This window comes from Scylla paramamosain, chromosome 6 (genome assembly GCF_035594125.1).
Source record: "Scylla paramamosain isolate STU-SP2022 chromosome 6, ASM3559412v1, whole genome shotgun sequence".
Taxonomy (NCBI): domain Eukaryota; kingdom Metazoa; phylum Arthropoda; class Malacostraca; order Decapoda; family Portunidae; genus Scylla; species Scylla paramamosain.
The window spans coordinates 5,600,001-5,618,969 of record NC_087156.1 but is presented as its reverse complement, the minus strand read 5'-3'; the positions used below and the strand labels follow the sequence as shown (position 1 = coordinate 5,618,969).

General features: G+C 36.9%; 3 protein-coding genes across 9 annotated transcripts in view; 2 read left to right on the top strand and 1 right to left on the bottom strand.

Moving 5' to 3' along the window:
• Window positions 1-11,795, bottom strand: part of LOC135101257 (E3 ubiquitin-protein ligase AMFR-like) — a 47,847-nt gene extending 36,052 nt beyond the window's left edge. For all 4 annotated transcript variants that reach the window (XR_010269177.1, XM_064004948.1, XM_064004947.1 and 1 more), the window contains exons 1-5: window positions 11,488-11,795; window positions 3,974-4,231; window positions 1,748-1,900; window positions 418-511; window positions 8-218 (exon numbers count right to left, since the gene is read on the bottom strand). Coding sequence is in view for 3 of the 4 variants with exons in the window: in XM_064004948.1 (XP_063861018.1) it covers window positions 8-218; window positions 418-511; window positions 1,748-1,900; window positions 3,974-4,231; window positions 11,488-11,775 (1,004 nt within the window). In the remaining variant the exon portion in view is untranslated. The remainder of the gene's footprint in view (window positions 1-7; window positions 219-417; window positions 512-1,747; window positions 1,901-3,973; window positions 4,232-11,487) is intronic.
• A 107-nt stretch (window positions 11,796-11,902) lies between these two features.
• LOC135101260 (uncharacterized) lies at window positions 11,903-16,140 on the top strand. Of its 4 annotated transcripts, none has more exons than XM_064004958.1 (4): window positions 11,903-12,041; window positions 12,947-13,038; window positions 13,282-13,386; window positions 15,241-16,140. In XM_064004958.1, exons 2-4 carry the CDS (start codon window positions 12,961-12,963, stop codon window positions 15,382-15,384), a joined length of 327 nt encoding a protein of 108 aa, XP_063861028.1. In that variant the 5' UTR covers window positions 11,903-12,041; window positions 12,947-12,960; the 3' UTR covers window positions 15,385-16,140. The 4 variants fall into 4 exon arrangements, with proteins under 4 accessions (XP_063861028.1, XP_063861027.1, XP_063861025.1 ...); XM_064004957.1 differs by lacking the exon at window positions 11,903-12,041 and adding an exon at window positions 12,550-12,690; XM_064004955.1 differs by lacking the exon at window positions 11,903-12,041 and adding an exon at window positions 12,672-12,804.
• Window positions 16,141-16,430: 290 nt separating this feature from the next.
• LOC135101258 (uncharacterized) overlaps window positions 16,431-18,969 on the top strand; it is an 11,704-nt gene continuing 9,165 nt past the window's right edge. Inside the window, exons 1-2 of the mRNA XM_064004951.1 lie at window positions 16,431-16,456; window positions 16,841-16,992. Of these exons, the coding sequence (XP_063861021.1) occupies window positions 16,846-16,992 (147 nt within the window). The 5' untranslated portion in view covers window positions 16,431-16,456; window positions 16,841-16,845. The remainder of the gene's footprint in view (window positions 16,457-16,840; window positions 16,993-18,969) is intronic.

Below are 18,969 nucleotides of genomic sequence, written 5' to 3'. Positions count from 1 at the left end.
TTCTCACATGTTCATGAGCTGAAGCACACGCAGGTAATTCCGATGAGACTTGATTTTGTGCTGGAGCTGGTAGAAGAGGAGCCGCAACTGCATGCATATCACTAGAGATGCCATGGTGAGGAACATGTTACCCCACACCAGCATGTGAATGTGATGGACCATGTCAATCACCAACTCACTCAGTTCAAACACCAGCTCAGTAAAGTACACATAACGCCCTGGGGAGACAAGCACAAGGTTAGCGCATGCTCTAATGTTTCTGCATTTTTCTTTTCTATATAGAGACAAAAAAATCTGATTGTGAGGATCAATTTGTTGTGGCATCCACCTTATATATATTCAACCTATGACCAAGCACCTAATTTTGTTGTCCATCATTATCCTGTTGAGAAATCTTTACATTCAAGGGTTTCTTACCACGTTTCTCCCACAACCCTTCATGGGTAACGTCCCAGAGGTAGATACAGTAGCGGGTGATTACATACAGAGTTCGGACAATCAGGAGTATACACTGCAACCAGAGAAATGTTTAGAAATGTTATACACCTCAACAAATTTCTAGTTAATAATGCAAAAAAAAAAATAAATAAATAAATAAATAAATAAATAAATGAATGAATGAATGAATGAATGAAATTAAATAAAAAATAAAAAATAAAAAATAATAAAATGAAATTTTAAATAAATAAATAAATAAGAATAAATATATAACTACAATAAAACAAGTCTTCAATAACAAAACAAATAAATAAATAAATAAACAAATAAATAAATAAATAAATAAATAAGAATAAAAACATAAATACAATAAAATTAAAATCTTCAAAGAATCCATAAGAAGATAGTGTCAACATGCCATGGATATAATTGACATATAGATGTAAACAGTTAGCTGACTGAATATCACAAACAAATGTTTAGCACTCAGTTTTCATTCTATATTTATCTGAAGTGTACAGAACAGAAGCAAACCTCTAGCTGCTGTGTCAATATTTACTTTTATCCAACTCGGCCAAAGTTGTTCCTGCAGTATATGTATACAGACTATTCTTCCAAACTATTACAAATATTGACAATTTATTAGGGAAGCTGAGTTTATACTCTTTTATCTATATACTTGTGCCTACTTCTAAGAATACTCACAAAGAGATTACATGGCTGAAATGAATAATAAATGATTAAATAAATAAATAAATAAATAAATAAATAAATAAATAAATAAAACTAAAAGGTATAAATACTGGCTAAGCCATATAGTATATCTAAAATACACATGTCAAAACATAAAACATTATCAATAATATATATTATGGAATACAAACTTAGAAATAAGAAAATTCCATAAAAAAAAGGAAATAAATTATAATCCATCAACTTCAATCACAAAACCAAAATTTTTTTTTCTCATGTCTTGCAAAGGAGTTGGTGTGAAAGTTTTATGCAGTAAGTTTTAAGTAAAACCAGATTTCAAGGCCAAATTAAGGATGACTATGCATCTTAAGAAAATTTCTTGATTGCAAGATCAAATGTTATTAGCAAGGCATGTTATGGAGGCAACAATCAACTGCCATTCTAAAAATATGCATAGTTCTTTACCAGAAGAAAAGAAGAATATCATTATAAAATCAACATTATAAAAGATTTTATAGTTTCTTGACCTTTAATACTTGCTATAAATACTTTAATTCCCTTAAACTAAACTTGCAAACATACATTGAAATATTTTCAAAGCAACCTCAACTCTTACCTCAGCAACCATGAAGGCAAAGGTGTTGAAGCCAGAGTGACAGCCAACCACCACACATATGAAGAGGCAAAATGTGGCTATAGTGAGGATGATGCTGAGGAGACCCAACAGGCGGATGTGTGTGCGGCGTGGGGTGGTGGCTGAGAAGGACAGCTGATTCATTGGGAAAGAGAAAATATTGGTTACAGGACAAGGAATTTAATTTAATTTCTTATTTTGAATATAGTTAAATATCCCATAATGTCTCTTACTCATCACAAAACCTACTTATAAAACTGAGTGAGATCCCCACTGTACAGAAGGCAGCCAGAGAAATCACAAACTACCTAACAAAGTTTTTAGCATTCCCTGACTCAAGATTTTGACTATTGACAAGGTAACCCTGGAGCAGTGGTTCTCAAACTTTTCTCTGTGGTGAAACCATGAACTAATGTAACCCTTTCTGTGGCACTCCTCACTGATGTAACCCTTTCTGTGGCACTCCTCACTTGTGTAACTCTTTCTGTGGCACCATGAACTCATGTAATCCTTTCTGTGGCACCCCTCACTTGTGTAACCCTTTCTGTGGCACCCCTCACTTGTGTAACCCTTTCTGTGGTACCCCTCACTTGTGTAACCCTTTCTGTGGCACCCCTCACTTGTGTAACCCTTTCTGTGGAATCCCCTCACTTATGTAACCCTTCCTGTGGCATCCCCTCACTAATATAACCTTCCTCACATCAACTTAGTTTTTAGATGCAATCACATCTGCTTAGATAGCTTTCATTAATAATTTAAAATTATTATCCATACTCAGGTCAAAATGAATGTATAGTACATCCCCAAGTATACAAACAATGAACTCATCAGTAGAATTACTAGTATATCAACTTAGGATTTACAAATGCAGGTCTAGAAGAAAAAACACTGAATTGACAAGACTGAAAAAGAGGTGCACCACATCAGCTGACAAACAATATCAGAGCGAGTACCTTCTTACAATAAATAATAATTATAGGCATACTTCTGCAAATGGTATCTTACAAATGTACGTTAAGACCATATAGCCAAGACAAAATCCATGGTAAGTCTGTGGCACTCCATGGTACCACAACACCCAGTTTGAGAAATACTTCCTTTGAGACTCATCTTGCAACTACAAACATTCAATCTTAAAAGCACATTAACCAGTCACAAGGAAGCCTTGTCATTATATGTTTATAAACACCTGTCTCATTACTTTCATTTTGGTGCTGCCATCACTGAAATGATAGGTTTACCACTTGGTAAGAAGCCATGATAGCAGATTTTCAGTGATAATGAGTATCTCATCATGACAGAAGATATACAAAATAGAAAATACCAGAAAATTGTACTGCAGTACTGATGCCAGTTTGATATATATATTTCTTGAGTTTTACATCTCTTTTTTCTATTTCAGCAGCTTTTAAAACTATTGCAACAAGCTCTCTCTAATTTGAACTAACATGAGGGAGACCTTGGTTGAAGAAAGATAATGTAAAACCAAATTTTCCTATTTTGGAAGCAAAGGGGAGAGAAGTAAATACTTTCTGGAGGAGGAAGAAAAGTAGTGGTGATGAGATAACATGTTACTGGTGCCTGATGACTTGGCTTACCAGTTGAACTGCACCAATCAAAAGAAATGGAGGTACAGTATAATAAGGCCTTGAAAATCTGAACTTTAGTTCAGATAATGGAAAGTTGTTGAGAAACTTAAACTATGCCTGAAACGGGCAGCATTATTTGAATTTCTTGCTATATGTGTTCAAATAAGAGAGGGTTTACTGTGCATGAAATCTTTACATGACTTACTGTTTCTTTACCATCCTAATTACTTTAAAAATTATAAAACTTCTTTTCATTATATTGAAGAGCTAGAAAGATTCATCACTAATTAATAATCACATAGAAAATGTCATCATTAACTGTAAGTCATTATGACTTGAAAAATCAAAGCTTGCAGTTGGTAAAATAAATAAATAAATAAATAAATAAATAAATAAATAAATAAATAAAATAAAAATGAATAAAATAAATAAATAAATAAATAAATAAAACAAATAAAAAATAAAATAAAATAAATAAATAAAATAAAATAAAATAATAATAATAATAATAATAATAATAATAATAATAATAATAAAAATAAACAAAAATAAATAAATAAAATAAATAAATAAATAATAAAAAATAAAAAATTAAAAAAAATAAACTAAAGGTACTCACATATTCAAAGCGATCTTTGCAGAGCTGTGCAAGGAGATGCAAGAACCCCAAGACACTGAACCAGGAACACCACAGAACAACTTCATCCATGGCTTGCACATTCATCACACCAAAGACAAAAATAAACTTGTAAAATACAAAATTCCAAAACTTGTCCTTGATGTGCTGCTGCTCTGAGACACGCAGCTCCCCAAACACCAGGCGCTGGATGAGAGTGCCAAGCAGGATAAGGACACAGTACGCTATGTTGATCAGAGTCTGTGGAAGGTGTACCTTGAATCAGTCTCAGTTCATCACAGAAAAATACATTTCCTGTAGTGCATGTCTCTAACAAAATAATCACACTAGGTAGTTAATAATCTATATGAAAGAAAATCATTTAAACTTTAATATTAGTACAATTTATCAGGATGAGTGAAGATTAAAGGAAATGAAGCAGGCACAAGCTTATGTCTTACACTAACTTAGCCAACATTAACTTATCATGCAGATGTGATTATGGCATAATCCACTTCACCAGTAACCCTCCCCATTTAACCTATTTTCAAAAGCCAGCAGAAGTACATAGAGAGAACAGGTCATCCTCATCTTAAATGATAAACAATGTTCATTATAGACTGTGCCTGTCATGTTTTATGTTTCCTAGTTCCTTTCTTCTAACTAATATCATGTCTCATACTTCAAAATGTCCAACACATCTCACCCAGTGTACTAATTCTTTATCTCCACATGACCAAACTAATCTGATTCAACTGCCTACATTACATCACAGATGGTTTCAATCTTATGACAGCTTGCAACTCCACACTTGTTGGATCAACTTCACCACTGCCAGTCTAGTGTCTTACTTTCAAGACCTTGATTTACCCACTGTCTTACATTTCTGATAAATACTTCATTTAATGCTAAAGAGTATTACTGATTTTTGCTACTGGTATTTTTCTAGCTGAAGTTGAATGAATGGTGGATAAAGGTTTTATGAGTACCTGTGTCAAGACACCTCAGCATAAAAAATCATTAAATATGTGAAGCATGGCAAGCTGCCAACAGGTAACCATTAAGTGATGCAACATATACAGGATGACAAATTCTATTGATGATCTGACGGTGTCATAAGTAACATTTATATATGGAGATTTCTGAGTCACAAGCTCAATTCATGGTGCCCTGAATGACAATGGCTGAAAAAGATGAACTCATTGCTTTACCATTGATAAAATGCAATAGTAATCACTCAGGGTCCATGTAAGGGGCAACTATGAACAAAACTCAAATGTTTGTCAAATTAATTCACTATGCCTCGAGTACACTAAGCTTCACCAACATATTTGAGCCTTATTTCAAAATCATTCATACTGTAATCTTAAACAGTCATCATAAAAAAAAATAAATAAATAAATAATAATAAAAAAAAAATATATATATATATATATATATATATATATATATATATATATATATATATATATATATATATATATATATATATATATATATATATATATATATATATATGCACTTATACCGCTCTTCTAGACTGAGTGGAATCAAAATCTTTTAATCTCATCAACTCCTCTCCTCTACTGACTGTCTCAAGCATCTTTCTCATCGCCGTAAAGTTGCATCTCCTGGTATCTCCTACTACTATTTTCATGCTAGCTGCTCTTCTCATCTTGCTGACTGCATGCCTCCCCACCTCCAGTGGTCTCACTGCACAAGACTTTCTTCTTTCTTTCATCCCTATTCTTTCCACCTCTCTAATGCAAGAGTTAACCAGTATTCTCAATCATCCATTCCTTTCTCAGGTAAACTCTGGAACTCCCTGCCTGATTCTGTATTTCCACCTTCCTATGACTTGAATTCTTTCAAGAGGGAGGTTTCAAGACACTTATCCTTCAATTTTTGGCTACCATTTTGGACCCTATTCGGGGACCAGCATCTCAGTGGGCCTTTTTTTTATTGGAATTTGTTGCCCTTGGCCTGAGTCTCTCTTACAAAAATAAATAAATAAATAAATAAATAAATAAATAAATAAATAAATAGTAAATAAATAAAAAATAAAAGATAAGAAAACTGATATACACCTGATCATCAGCAAAATGTATCACTTTTACATTCTAGGGATGAAGGACAACCATCATAATGAGTAGGTTGTGAAGGAAAGTCTTTACAGAAAAGTCTTCCCCACAAAAAATCTCTCCTTCAAGCCACCAAAGATTGATATCTGCTCCAAATGTGACTCCCTTAAGACTGCAATCCAGCTTGCAGAGCACCAAAACACAGAGGACAACAAAGCAAGTCTGGAGAAAGAATTACAGGCACATACATCTTTGGCAAGACAGGATCAGCAGCTACTGAAAGACATAGGTATGAATGCTGATGATGACACTCACGTCATATGCCTTGACCTTCAACAAACACTTCCCATTCCACGCCTGCTGACAAATGTTGCTTACTACAAGTGCAAGATCTGAATGTATAATTTGTGCATAAGCAACATCAAGGCAGGGAAAAGCACCTTCTGCATGTGGGATGAAGTGACAGGGAGACGGTTATTTTGAGGTCGTGTCATATCTGAAAAACTGGATCAATGAGAAATATGAGAGAGCAGACTCTGGAAGGATTGTAGCCTTCAGTGATAACTGTGGCAGCCAAAATAAAAACATAAACATCATGCTGTCAACATACTTGGAAGAGCTTCACAGTAAGAGGCTGCATGAGGTGACCCACTACTACCTCATCCCTGGGCACAGCTACATCCCATGTGACAGTCAGCCATATTTAAAAAGAATTTCAGGAAATTAGCAGACATCTATGACTTCAAAGGGTACTGCAAGCTGATTGAGACTGCTGTGCACATCAGTAACCTGGTTATCCATATGCAAAGGTTGGATTTCCTCGATTATGGCATTCTGCAAGGTCACATAACATATCAGAAGCCTCGTCAGCCCCTCTTATTTTCCTAATGCAGAATATTATTCTTCAAGTTGCAGTTCAGAGAAGGTTACCAGTTGTCTCATGGATATGGTGACCCCTTACAGTCAGTGAAACTGATGCCAGGTTGTGCCAATTACAAGCCCTCTTCTTTTGATCTTGCCAAGGTTGTAATAACTCCTAAGTACCAGCCACCCATCATGCTCAAGTCTAAGAAGACCAGAGTCATTGAATTTCTCCTCCAATGCATTCCCTCAAGCAATAATGACTACTACGAGGGGATTTTTAATTTCCAAGGAGATGATGCGGAAAAGCCTGGAGAAATGGAAGAGGAAGATGTAGATAATGATCTCCTGGATTATGATGTGTAACTTATGCTACCTACACTTCCAATACTCCCTAAACCTACAAAATGTTGTGTAAGTAAACCTAATTACACTTTCTTGGAAGTAGAAAATTATGTAATATTCTTTTTTTTCACCGTTATTGCGCAGTTCATGCTGTACACCTATGTTCTATTTTATCCTGTTATCATTCTTCTATCAGATTCTATGCTTTCTTATATGTTGCCTGTACCCAACAATATTCTTTAGCATTATGTATGAGTTTCATTGCATTACTAAAGTATTTGATTTATTATTGATTTTTTTATGAGATATGATAGTGAATGCAGTCAAACTCAAATTGAAGAAAGCCACATTTATTGTTTTATCATTTGAAATACTGATAAAATATGGCATTTTCAGTTGGCTCACTCTATAGACTACATTTTCATGCATTACCCATCAAAATTGTGTAGTTGGTTTCATTCAAAGATATACCATTTTGAACACTGTAAAACTCTGAATGTGATTTTCTCAGTTTTTTATGTGTGCCACTTATTGACTTCCTGAATTAGGCACCTCATATACTTGCGTGTGTGTGTGTGTGTGTGTGTGTGTGTGTGTGTGTGTGTGTGTGTGTGTGTGTGTGTGTGTGTGTGTGTGTGTGTGTGTGTGTGTGTGTGTGTGTGTGTGTGTGTGTGTGTGTGAATTAATGAGTGAGATGAGGAATGCTGGGTGGATGTTGTGGCATTCACTGTGACAACTAGGGGCAGCATATCTGAAACCCGCTTATAACTCAGATTCTGGGTCGCAACTCAAAGCAAATAATCAACCAAGCAACAGCTTGTAACCTGGAAAACTCATAAGTTGGTGCACTTGTAAATCAAGGTACCACTTTAATATATATATATATATATATATATATATATATATATATATATATATATATATATATATATATATATATATATATATATATATATATATATATATATATATATATATATATATATATATATATATATATATATATATATATATATATATTTCTAAAGTATGTGGAACAACAGGATATTGATGTGTTATATCTGAAGATATCTTATCATTCAAGTCTTCAAGACAAGAGATTCACCTGATGTACATAATTATAAAGGATGCTGAGCATGATATGCATGCATGTTGTGTTTAGAGAGAGAGAGAGAGAGAGAGAGAGAGAGAGAGAGAGAGAGAGAGAGAGAGAGAGAGAGAGAGAGAGAGAGAGAGAGAGAGAGAGAAGGCATTCTTGTCACAAGGCATCCTGAGCAGAAAACATTATTTTCATAACAACATACTTCTATAAAGTTAGACATTCTGAGTCAAGTCTATCAGTTTTTCTCACTCTCACCCCCCTAGCTGGTAACTGTGTACAGGGGCTTTATCCCTCCATATATGGAGTATGTTTCACATGTACTGAGAGTTGCACTCACACTCCTCCTCTAGACAGGGTGGAATGAAAAGCATTTCATCTTATCAACTCCTCTTCTCTGACTGACTGTCTTCAGCACCTCTCATTAATGCAGTGTTGCATCTCTTGCTATTTTCTACTACTATTTCCACACAAACTGTTCTTCTGATCTTGCTAGTTGAGTGCCTCCCCTTCTCCTGTGGCCTTGCTACACAAGACTTTCTATTTTCTCTAACCAATATTCTGTCCATCTCTTTAGTGCAAGAGTTAACAATATTCTCAATCATTAAATCCTTTTCTGGTAAATTCTGGAACTCCCTGCCTGCTTCTGTATTTCTCCTCATAACAGAGAGGTTTTGAGACATTTATCCTCCAGTTTTGGCTGATCCTTTAGTCATTTCTTTTTTTGGGGGGCTAACACTCTTGGTGGGCCTTTTTTCATTCTTTTCTTGCTCTTGGCTAGTGTACCTTTTACATATATTCCTTAAAAATTGTAAATTCAAAATGTCCATAAATCTGAATCAACCAAAAGTTTAGAATTTTTCATTTAAGGAATTTTTCAGTATTCCTCTGGTAAATTATTTTGAACCTTTATCTGTGAATACAAACAATTTATTTTCAAATCAAGACAAAGGACAAAATTATATTGATTTTAATGGCTAAAATTTGTAAATTTAACATTTATGAACTGGACTTTGCCTGTACTAGCATAGCACTGTGAGAGATGGTTTAAATTATGTAGCAAGAGGGTGTAAGCCACAACTCACAGAGGAGTACACCACCCTTAACCACACCCTATATAAAGCTGGCTGCAGCAAAAACAAGCTCTAAGGGGAACATGAGTAACAGAGTATCTCCCTGCTTGTGGGGGTGTGTATGTAATCTATGGCAAAGTGACACACAGAAACAAATTCTGAGGCAATCAGTAAAAGCCTGGGTGAATTCAAGCTCTACAAATCAAACAGCAACATGGAGTGTTGAAATAAGGCACTTTGTTGAAAAAGACATGCAATGGTTTACAATCAATCCTTCAGCCAATTGAAAAATGAAATATCCAGTGGAAGTTCATCTCCCTGGCCACTAATTATATTTGTGTGCCATACCAGCAGTGTGACACTTGCTGATAGTGAGGAAAATGTTCCCTACCAACTGAGTTAATGTTTCCTATCAATTGAGGTAAATGTTCTCTACCAACTGAGGTACAACATATGTTCACTACCAACTGTTTAGGCAAGTTATGAAGTTTAGTTTTCAAAATACCCCATTCTTCTTTAGTGATGAGCAATTGTTTGTGGTGTGTAATATACATATTACAGTACTTTCATTTTCATTTATTCTCTACCTGTAATCAAAAAGTTTGAGAACCTGATGGGGAACTGGCATTTTTCAATGATTTTGTATACCTTTTCTATTTCCCCACCACTGCTTTTCCACCAGGTAGGTACTCACATGGAGAAAAAGCATACACTGAGTGAAACCTCAGATTACCCCATTACCATTATCACTGTCAATATGCACAAGTCCACTACAGAAAAACAGTCATATATCTAAGGAGGAATAAATCATGTACTACCTTGCCACAGTAGCTCAGGATGTCTTTGCGAGGTTGCAGGATCACAAACTCAAAAACTCTTCAGCTTAGGTATATCAAATGCCTATTCACTGTTAGCTACACAACATAAAAGGAGGTGAGCCCAAACTATCTCCACCTGGCCCAGTTCCTGTGCCCATGTCCACTTGGTTATGAGCCAAGAGCATCAATCCCTACTGGCTTAAAATACCATGCTTAAAATAGCACATACAATCTAATCCATGGTAACCTTCTTGCCTGTACTGCACTTCCGTTCATTAGCGGTCGGAGCAGAGGAACCACAATTCTCCAGTAACATGATATGTATTCTAGTATTTCTCAGCATTTATAGCTCTTCCATACCACCAAAACTCACACATGCAATAATACAGAATAGATGAGTACATACTGACTTGTTAGACCCTGTAATGAAAAAAGGTATTGACATATATAAAAAATGCAGCAAGGAAGTGTCATCCTAGCTAGTTATGGCTCGTGCTTTTCTGTCAAATGATAACAAAGCTCACTAAACCATCATTGTACATTACTGATACTACTGGTCTAGAATTATGACCACCTTACACCAGCAGACAAAAAAATATATTATCCTGCTAAGTTTTGTTTTTTTCACACTTTGCTAATAGCTCTTCCATCAAAAATCACTTGTTTTCAAGATAACCTGTGAGTGCTCGGAGTTTAAGCAAGACAGCACATGTGGGCTGCCAGGGGCCACGCAAGGCTGACAGCACCACAGGGTTACGTGCACTGTGAGACCATTTGCTCCAGAGGGTTATGAAGTTAATACTGAGGTTTAAAAAGACAGGTTTTGATTGTTTGATTTGGCTTTTGATTTGATTGGAAATCAGTAGTTTTTGGCTGGGGATGGATGGCTGGTGAAAAATAAAATGAACAAATAAATAAATATGGTAATTAGAAGAGTAATAATGATAATAACTATAATAATCAATAAATAAAAATAAATAACAGATAAACCAAAATTTATTTCTTTTGGATACAACTGGCAAGTTCATTCAAAGCATATTGAAATCCTTGAGACAAAATAGCTTCATCCAGCAATGTGAGATGTGCATGATTCCAGATATTCATCATTCCAATGAGCATGAAGCACTCACGTTATGTAATACACATACAAAGGTCACTGATGCAACATGTCAATATGTTTGTGTGACTGGATAAATCACTGTCAGCATGGACCACCGAGTTAGCACTACAGTAACCTTACCCAAATGCAGAGAGGCTCGTGGAACATGAAACTGATGACCTCTGGGATGAGATATGGGGTCATGTGGCGCCCCTCACCCCCGGGGGCCTCATGACCCCCGCCGCTGACGTGATAGAGGGACACCTCATCATCGCTGCCGGTAGTCTTCTCCAGCAGTCTCTCCTTCCAGTTGGGGTTGAGAGTGACCTGGACGCCAGCATAGTACACAGAACAGGCGAGCAGCACCACACTGAGGCCCGTGTACCAAGTCAGGTTAGGCAGGGGCAGTCTGTCGAGCACCACGGGCATGACGGACGCTGTGTCATGCGACTCACATCACCTCACTGCACTGCTCATTAACATTTAACACTCGGCTGGGAAAGTGGTGGGGCAGAGGTCAAAATGCAGGGCTGGCGTGCTCCACCCTGCTGGCTGTCACGGAGGCGCTGCGGGACTGACTGACTGTCTGTCCGTCTGTATGTTTGTGTGTCTCCTCGCACTGTTTACGTGAGGAATGTTCACTCGGATACTGCTATAGTGGGATTCAATATTCATTCACATGCCCTAATTAACAGGTAAAATGTACAGTATATTATAACAATGGTCAGAAATCAAACAAACATTTTTTTTCCCTACCTCTTACTAGATTTCACTTCGTTTCCTTGAATGCACCCTGCATTCTAGTTACTACTTATGTACATTAATATAAGCTTATATTATTACAATTCTTTTACTCTAATCCTTATTTTCTCACTGTACTATGTAGTAAAATTAATGAAATTTACTACTATAAACATCCGAATTCCCCCACCCCCCCTTTTTTTTTCTTTATCAATGCTTATACATGTATCCTCAGTAAGACATATTTCATTCTTGTTGCATTTTTTTTTTCTTTCGTAAAAGTTAAGATAAAATTAAGAAAAGAGTTTGCGTTAACATGAACTTCAATGCAGAGGTGAGTGGGCTACATGAGTGGGCGGGGAGCAGGGAGTACGGCGCAGTTATTATGTTGCCACATGCTATATTAACTATTCACCTCGTTGTCAGTGCCAATCAAAATGGTGAATGCAAGTGTCACTACAACAGAGAACACCTGCGGCGAAGACTGCAGGTGTTAGGCCTCGGTGCACTGCGTGGCACAACTACAACAGCTTTTATCAGTATACTGCCGTCATCCGGTTGCCACATTCTCCGCTCGGTTACCTCACCTGGTATAGGCTGAAGGTATGTTTTGTCTTTCAAATGCCACTTTCATCAAGAGGCGCAGTTTGGGATGTGATGTTCATTGTATGAAGGAGAACCTCACACTCGTGGTTCCGCTCCCGTGCCACTTCACAGGTGACAGCGGGTTTGCGTCATCCAGATAACTTATAAGGATCCATGACGTGTTACATGAGTATCCTCACATTGTACATTTATATGCTGAGATGATCGTACATATCCAGTTCCTATTGCACTACTCATGCTTTGTCCGGTGCAGCTAATCAAGTGATAATGGGAATCAGGGACCTCACCGCAAGCATCCTCTGGTTGACGAGCTTCCTGCTGGCCTTCACTCCACTCACCCATCAGGCAAGAGCTCACTATATTCAGTGACACGTCATTCTCTTGCAAGTAACTTGGGTGCATGGAAACAAATCTCTCTCTCTCTCTCTCTCTCTCTCTCTCTCTCTCTCTCTCTCTCTCTCTCTCTCTCTCTCTCTCTCAAAAAGAAAGAAAATAATGTAATTGAAATTTCTTATGTACTACCATTACGGTTCATATGGCTGAAATATTTCTCCTTTGTGCATTACGTGTTTATTTCATAATCGACAGGCGCAGCAAGGGGGTGCGTCCGGACAGGATGGATTGAGCTTTGCCATGGGCGCCTTCGGTGTGGTGACGGAACTCCCAGATGCCCTGCAGGCTTACCCACTGACGGTGAGGTAATCCCACACACACACACACACACACACGCACACACACACACTGTGGGAGTATTTTCATTGTTTTTTACTCTGTCAAGGATGGACCACTGCGCAATTGACATGACCTCATTAACTGTTGAGGTCTGCTTTGCATCGATAATAGTGAAGCATGTGATGATGTGGTGGTGGTGGTGGCGGTGGAAGTGGTTTCATGCCAAACTAAAGGTTTGTCATAAGCATGCAGGCGTTGTGCCAATGTATGCAGGTATAATTGTATATTAATGATGCAATAATTCATTCGTGAACAGTGGATTTTCAATTATTTCCTCCATTGTGCGCTCTCTCTCTCTCTCTCTCTCTCTCTCTCTCTCTCTCTCTCTCTCTCTCTCTCTCTCTCTCTCTCTCTCTCTCTCTTGTCTTATGACTCTTGTTCACTTGATATATATATCGCAGCAGCCATATACACTGGGCCTCTGCAAAATATCTTTTCAGTGACTCATTTTTGAAGAACAGTTGTTTACTATGCTCTTGTGTTTCAGTACCCTTTCCTAGTCTCCTATACATGTAAAATATGAATTGATTAACATAAAAAAGTGAAATGGGGCGATATGGATGATTGTGACACGGCAAAGCTACTGTTTACTTTGGGGTGATAGCAACATTTGTTTACGCCTCATTTGTTTAAAGTAAAATTTCTCAGTCAGTCTATTGACGTTGGCAGCTTCATTATTTCGTGCATGATAGTTGTTGCTGGGAGCGAGTAAATTATCGTAACATTAGCAACTCTCTCTCTCTCTCTCTCTCTCTCTCTCTCTCTCTCTCTCTCTCTCTCTCTCTCTCTCTCTCTCTCTCTCTCTCATTTAAAGTAAAAAAAACGTCTACGTATAGTTGACGCTTTGCCACTTCTCGATCCTCTATCCCCCAAAAAACTGAAATAAATAGGAAAGGTTTTCACTCGGGTTGGCTTATTCAGTGGCTTATTTAGGTGTGTCTTGCTACTCCTCTCTTCAAATAATCCAAGCCGGATGAATGTAGGAGAAAAAGAAAGAATTTAATTTACACGCTTGCTTTTTCAACCACTTATGAGAGAGAGAGAGAGAGAGAGAGAGAGAGAGAGAGAGAGAGAGAGAGAGAGAGAGAGAGAGAGAGAGAGAGAGAGAGAGAGAGAGAGAGAGTAGGATCTCGATGAAATGTCATTACGAAATAAATGTCAGATGCCAAAAAAACTAAAAAAAAAAAAAAAAAAAAAAAAAAATTACTCGCCGATAGCAAGGCAGCAGCATTTTACTTATTTCTCACTTCTCTGCCTCATCCTTTTGTGTATATAGAGAAACCAAATGTTGCGTCCACACTAGAAGACGATTTGATGTAACAGTAACAATAATAATAGTAGTACCAATAATAATAATAATAATAATAATAATAATAATAATAATAATAATAATAATAATAATAACAATAATAATAATAATAATATGTGGTTACTTTACTTAGTCTTTAAGTTGCTTTAGATTGAGATCTCACTAAACTGTTTAGAATTATATTTTACAAGAACTAAAGCAAGACAGATTTACAGCTTTTCGTTCATTTCTTATTCAGTCTTGAATGTATGGAAGTGCGGGTCTGTTTTATTGTGGTCTTATAAATATAACATCTTTGAACAACTTTATACAAACTCAGTCCAAAGCAAGTTTCTTCGTTGTGTTTTACAAAAGATCAAAATAAAGTACACATTATCATAATGCTTACTGCTACTGCTGCTACTACCACTAGTACTACTGCCACTACTACTACTACTACTACTACTGCTACTACTCCACGAATGATGGACGTCGAGAATAATGGCGGGTTTTCTCCTGTGTTGCAGAATAGCTGGGGGAAGCCGACCGTCATAAGGGTGGTGCAGGGAGGCGTGAACATCGACAGCGACTATGACGATGAAATAATCACCTATAAAGTTAAGGCCACCGCTCCGGAGGCTGGGGTGAAGGTTGCAAATGTTGAGCATTAATGATGACACTGCTCTCGTGTGTACACAAAACAGCAGCAAGGGTCCATAAGACTCGTATTCTGAAACATTTCTGCGCCTCATCTCCATTACATTCAAAAGGCTCTAGCTGAAGTGACACGGGTTTTTCAGGATGTTTTATTTACGGTTATAGTGGCGAGATTTCTACATTATTAGCAGGAAAAAATACTCTTGAGAATTCGGCTAGTCACCTCTGTGGCCTTTGAAGATAGTCGTGGTGAGAGAGCAAAGCGTTTCTGAATACAGCCATGGTTTTGTGTGAGAACTTGGCTGGGAGAGGAACACCACGCAGACGACTATTATGCACGTCCTCCCGACCTCCTGAAGTGAAGAAAATGTTCATGTTTCTGTTCTGACTTGCACCAACGCACCAGTTCCGTATAAGGGAATACATATTGAATCAGAAAATTTCCAAGTAAAAAAAAAATAAATAAAAAAATAATAAATAAATGATAAAAATAATAAAGGAAGAAAGAGAAGTCAGAGGGCAATGTTTTTTTTTTTTCAGCCATTCCTCACATATGCGCATACGAATATCTGTCTATTTATTTATCTATCCATCCATCTATCTGTGTGCTATTATTATTATTATTATTATTATTATTATTATTATTATTATTATTATTGGTGTCATATACCAGGAAGGGTTACATTGCACAAGAGCAAGTGTGTATCTGTTCTGCTGTAACCTGATTAACTTTTATCGGCAGTGTTACCATAATAAAAAACATTATTTCATCACTGGTATCCCATTGCTCTCCGCTCAGCGCACGTAGGCGAAATGTAAGTGATGGAATGTAGCACTTATATACACTTATTGACCAGTATGAATATCTATCTTGCAACACTGGGGAGCAAAGAAAGGATAAATTAAACTCGTATCACCTATGTACATTCCAAGTTGACAAGTGATAAAAAAACATATCTGACTTGCTCATTATCTGTTATCTTATCAATACTAGTGGGAAATGGAGTCACGGCGAGTTAATGGAGAAGGACAATACACACACATTTACAACACACACACACACACGCACACAACAGGGACGTGGAGGCGAGTGTGGCGAGCAGCGGTGCGTGCGTGCGTGCATGAGTGTGTGTGTGTGTGTGTGTGTGTGTGTGTGTGTGTGTGTGTGTGTGTGTGTGTGTGTGTGTGTGTCACAAACGTTGCAAATATTTCTTTCCTCTCTCTCTCTCTCTCTCTCTCTCTCTCTCTCTCTCTCTCTCTCTCTCTCTCTCTCTCTCTCTCTCTCTCTCTCTCGCTCTCTCTCTCTCTCCGAAGGGATGTGGACACCTATTGCATTACCTAACACGAAACATTATTTGAAATTCGAGTGTGGACAACAAAAGCTTCACAAATATTAACAGCATCATTAGTTATTGTGAACTCCATATACGTTGTGGAAGTGTTGTCATCACCAAGTGTGTCGTGTTTCAGCAGAGATGATGGGTCGTAGAGACAAGTGGTGGGGGGCAGTGCTCGCAGTGGCCGTGTGTTGTGTGTTGTTTGGCATGTGTGACGGAGAATATGAACCCAGAAGCATTTTGTGTGACGACGTGGCTGCTATTTGCTCCCAAAATGGCTTCGAAGTAAGTACTACCTAATAGTGAATGTTTCCCTCTGAACGTGTTGAATGTTATGATATATGCCAATGTACTTTTTGTATTTTTCCATCTAATTCTAACGTGTTCTTTTTAACCCTTTCAGTGGTATTTGGCACATCTTTCCTTAATCGGTAACCACTCTGATACATCTTTTCTTGTTCTACAGCCACCTTCACACATTATACTGCCTAGAGATTGCAAAATGTATTCTTGTTAAACCTCTTCTTTCTTGTAAGTGCTGATCAAGACTTCTTACATTGCTTCTAGTGCAGTGAATTGTTGCATATCGTAGTGAAAGGGTAAATATCTCCCGTGCTAATTCAGGACGTGTCATGATGTTCCTATACTTAGGTGGCCTCGCCAGACGTGCCCAAGCACTGCACTGCTTCTTGATTTACCCAATAATGAGAATTATAAAGGCAGACGCTTTACACACTCATTATGGCTTTCCCATTCACTTTGAATTATGCTTTAAAAATAAAATGCAATCATAAGCTATAATTGTCGTGATTTATTGAAATAGTTCACTTCGACTTTTTAATCCACGAACCTCGTATAAGTAACGGACTAACAAGCTGTAATGATGGATGGTGTGAATGGCTAACGCACGAAAAAAATAAAAAAATAAATAAATAAACAAATGAAATAAATAAATAAAATAAATAAATAAAAATAAAAGTGACAAGCGAAATTTACTGCATTTTACAAGTCAAGCAGTTGCCTTCTCAGGGTGTGCTGGCATACGTGTCACATTGGAAGAAGTTCTAATCAGGGACTGCCTCACGTCAGTGTTTTCCAGTCTGATCCTCCTGAAATTACGTCATGCAGATCAGGCTGGATTATGTTGTCAGCACGTCACGGCGGCAGCTGTTCAGTGTGAGTCATGTGAGGTATTCACAGATTCAGTCGCTACATGCTGCACCTCGCACAATGGACGGGTATTTTTTTTTTTTTTTTCGATGTGCTGCAGTATGTTTTAATTTTACTTTGCTGTGATGAAGTTTCAAGAGTAATAATAGAAATGTTATGTTGATCTTCCCATCGCGTAATATAATTCCGAATGTACCTGTGAGAGACAAGTAATCATGAATTGCCTTAGAAATAAAACGCAGAACGTATTTTCCAGAAAACAAAATGCTATAGTACGTAAAGATGTAGTTTGATGAAATGTCTCAATAATTCAGTCATGCGTCACACAAACAACAGAGGAACAGGAAAGGAGTATCAAGTCACCTCTGGAACTAGTTCAGTCAATTTTTTTAAAACTGACTTTAGAAGCGACCAGTTGAGCGGCCTTTATCTTCTCGGACCGTTTTTGTCCTGTGCCCTTGCCCAGTATCCCTGACACGTCAAAAAATAGATAGATAAATAAATAAATAAATAAATGAAAAAAAAAAAAAAAAAAAAAAAAAAAAAAAATATATATATATATATATATATATATATATATATATATATATATATATATATATATATATATATATATATATATATATATATATATATATATATATATATATATATATATATATATATATATATATATATAAACTAACAAAATGACAATGGTAAGAGAAAGCAAAACAAAATTATAATAGAGAGACATTTGGAATATGAAGTTTTGCTCGTGTGGCTGGAAAAGACTGGCAGCCAATTGATACAAAGGGAGCGGGCATTGGTACAAGAATAGAATCTAGACGTTGCTGCTGCTGATGATGATGATGACGACGGTTCATACTATTAACCGTATCCATCATTGCACGAAAGATCGAGCTTGGCTGTATTATCATATACCACTGAGCTTTTACTAGTAATGTCATCAATAAGAGTATGGATGAGGCGGCTGTGGCAGTCAGTCTCTAATCAATAGGTGTTATTATAGGCTTATATCAACACTGGTGTACATGTGGTGAAAGTGATCTCAAGAGTGTATACATGTATTTCACCAGTATGAACATGTGT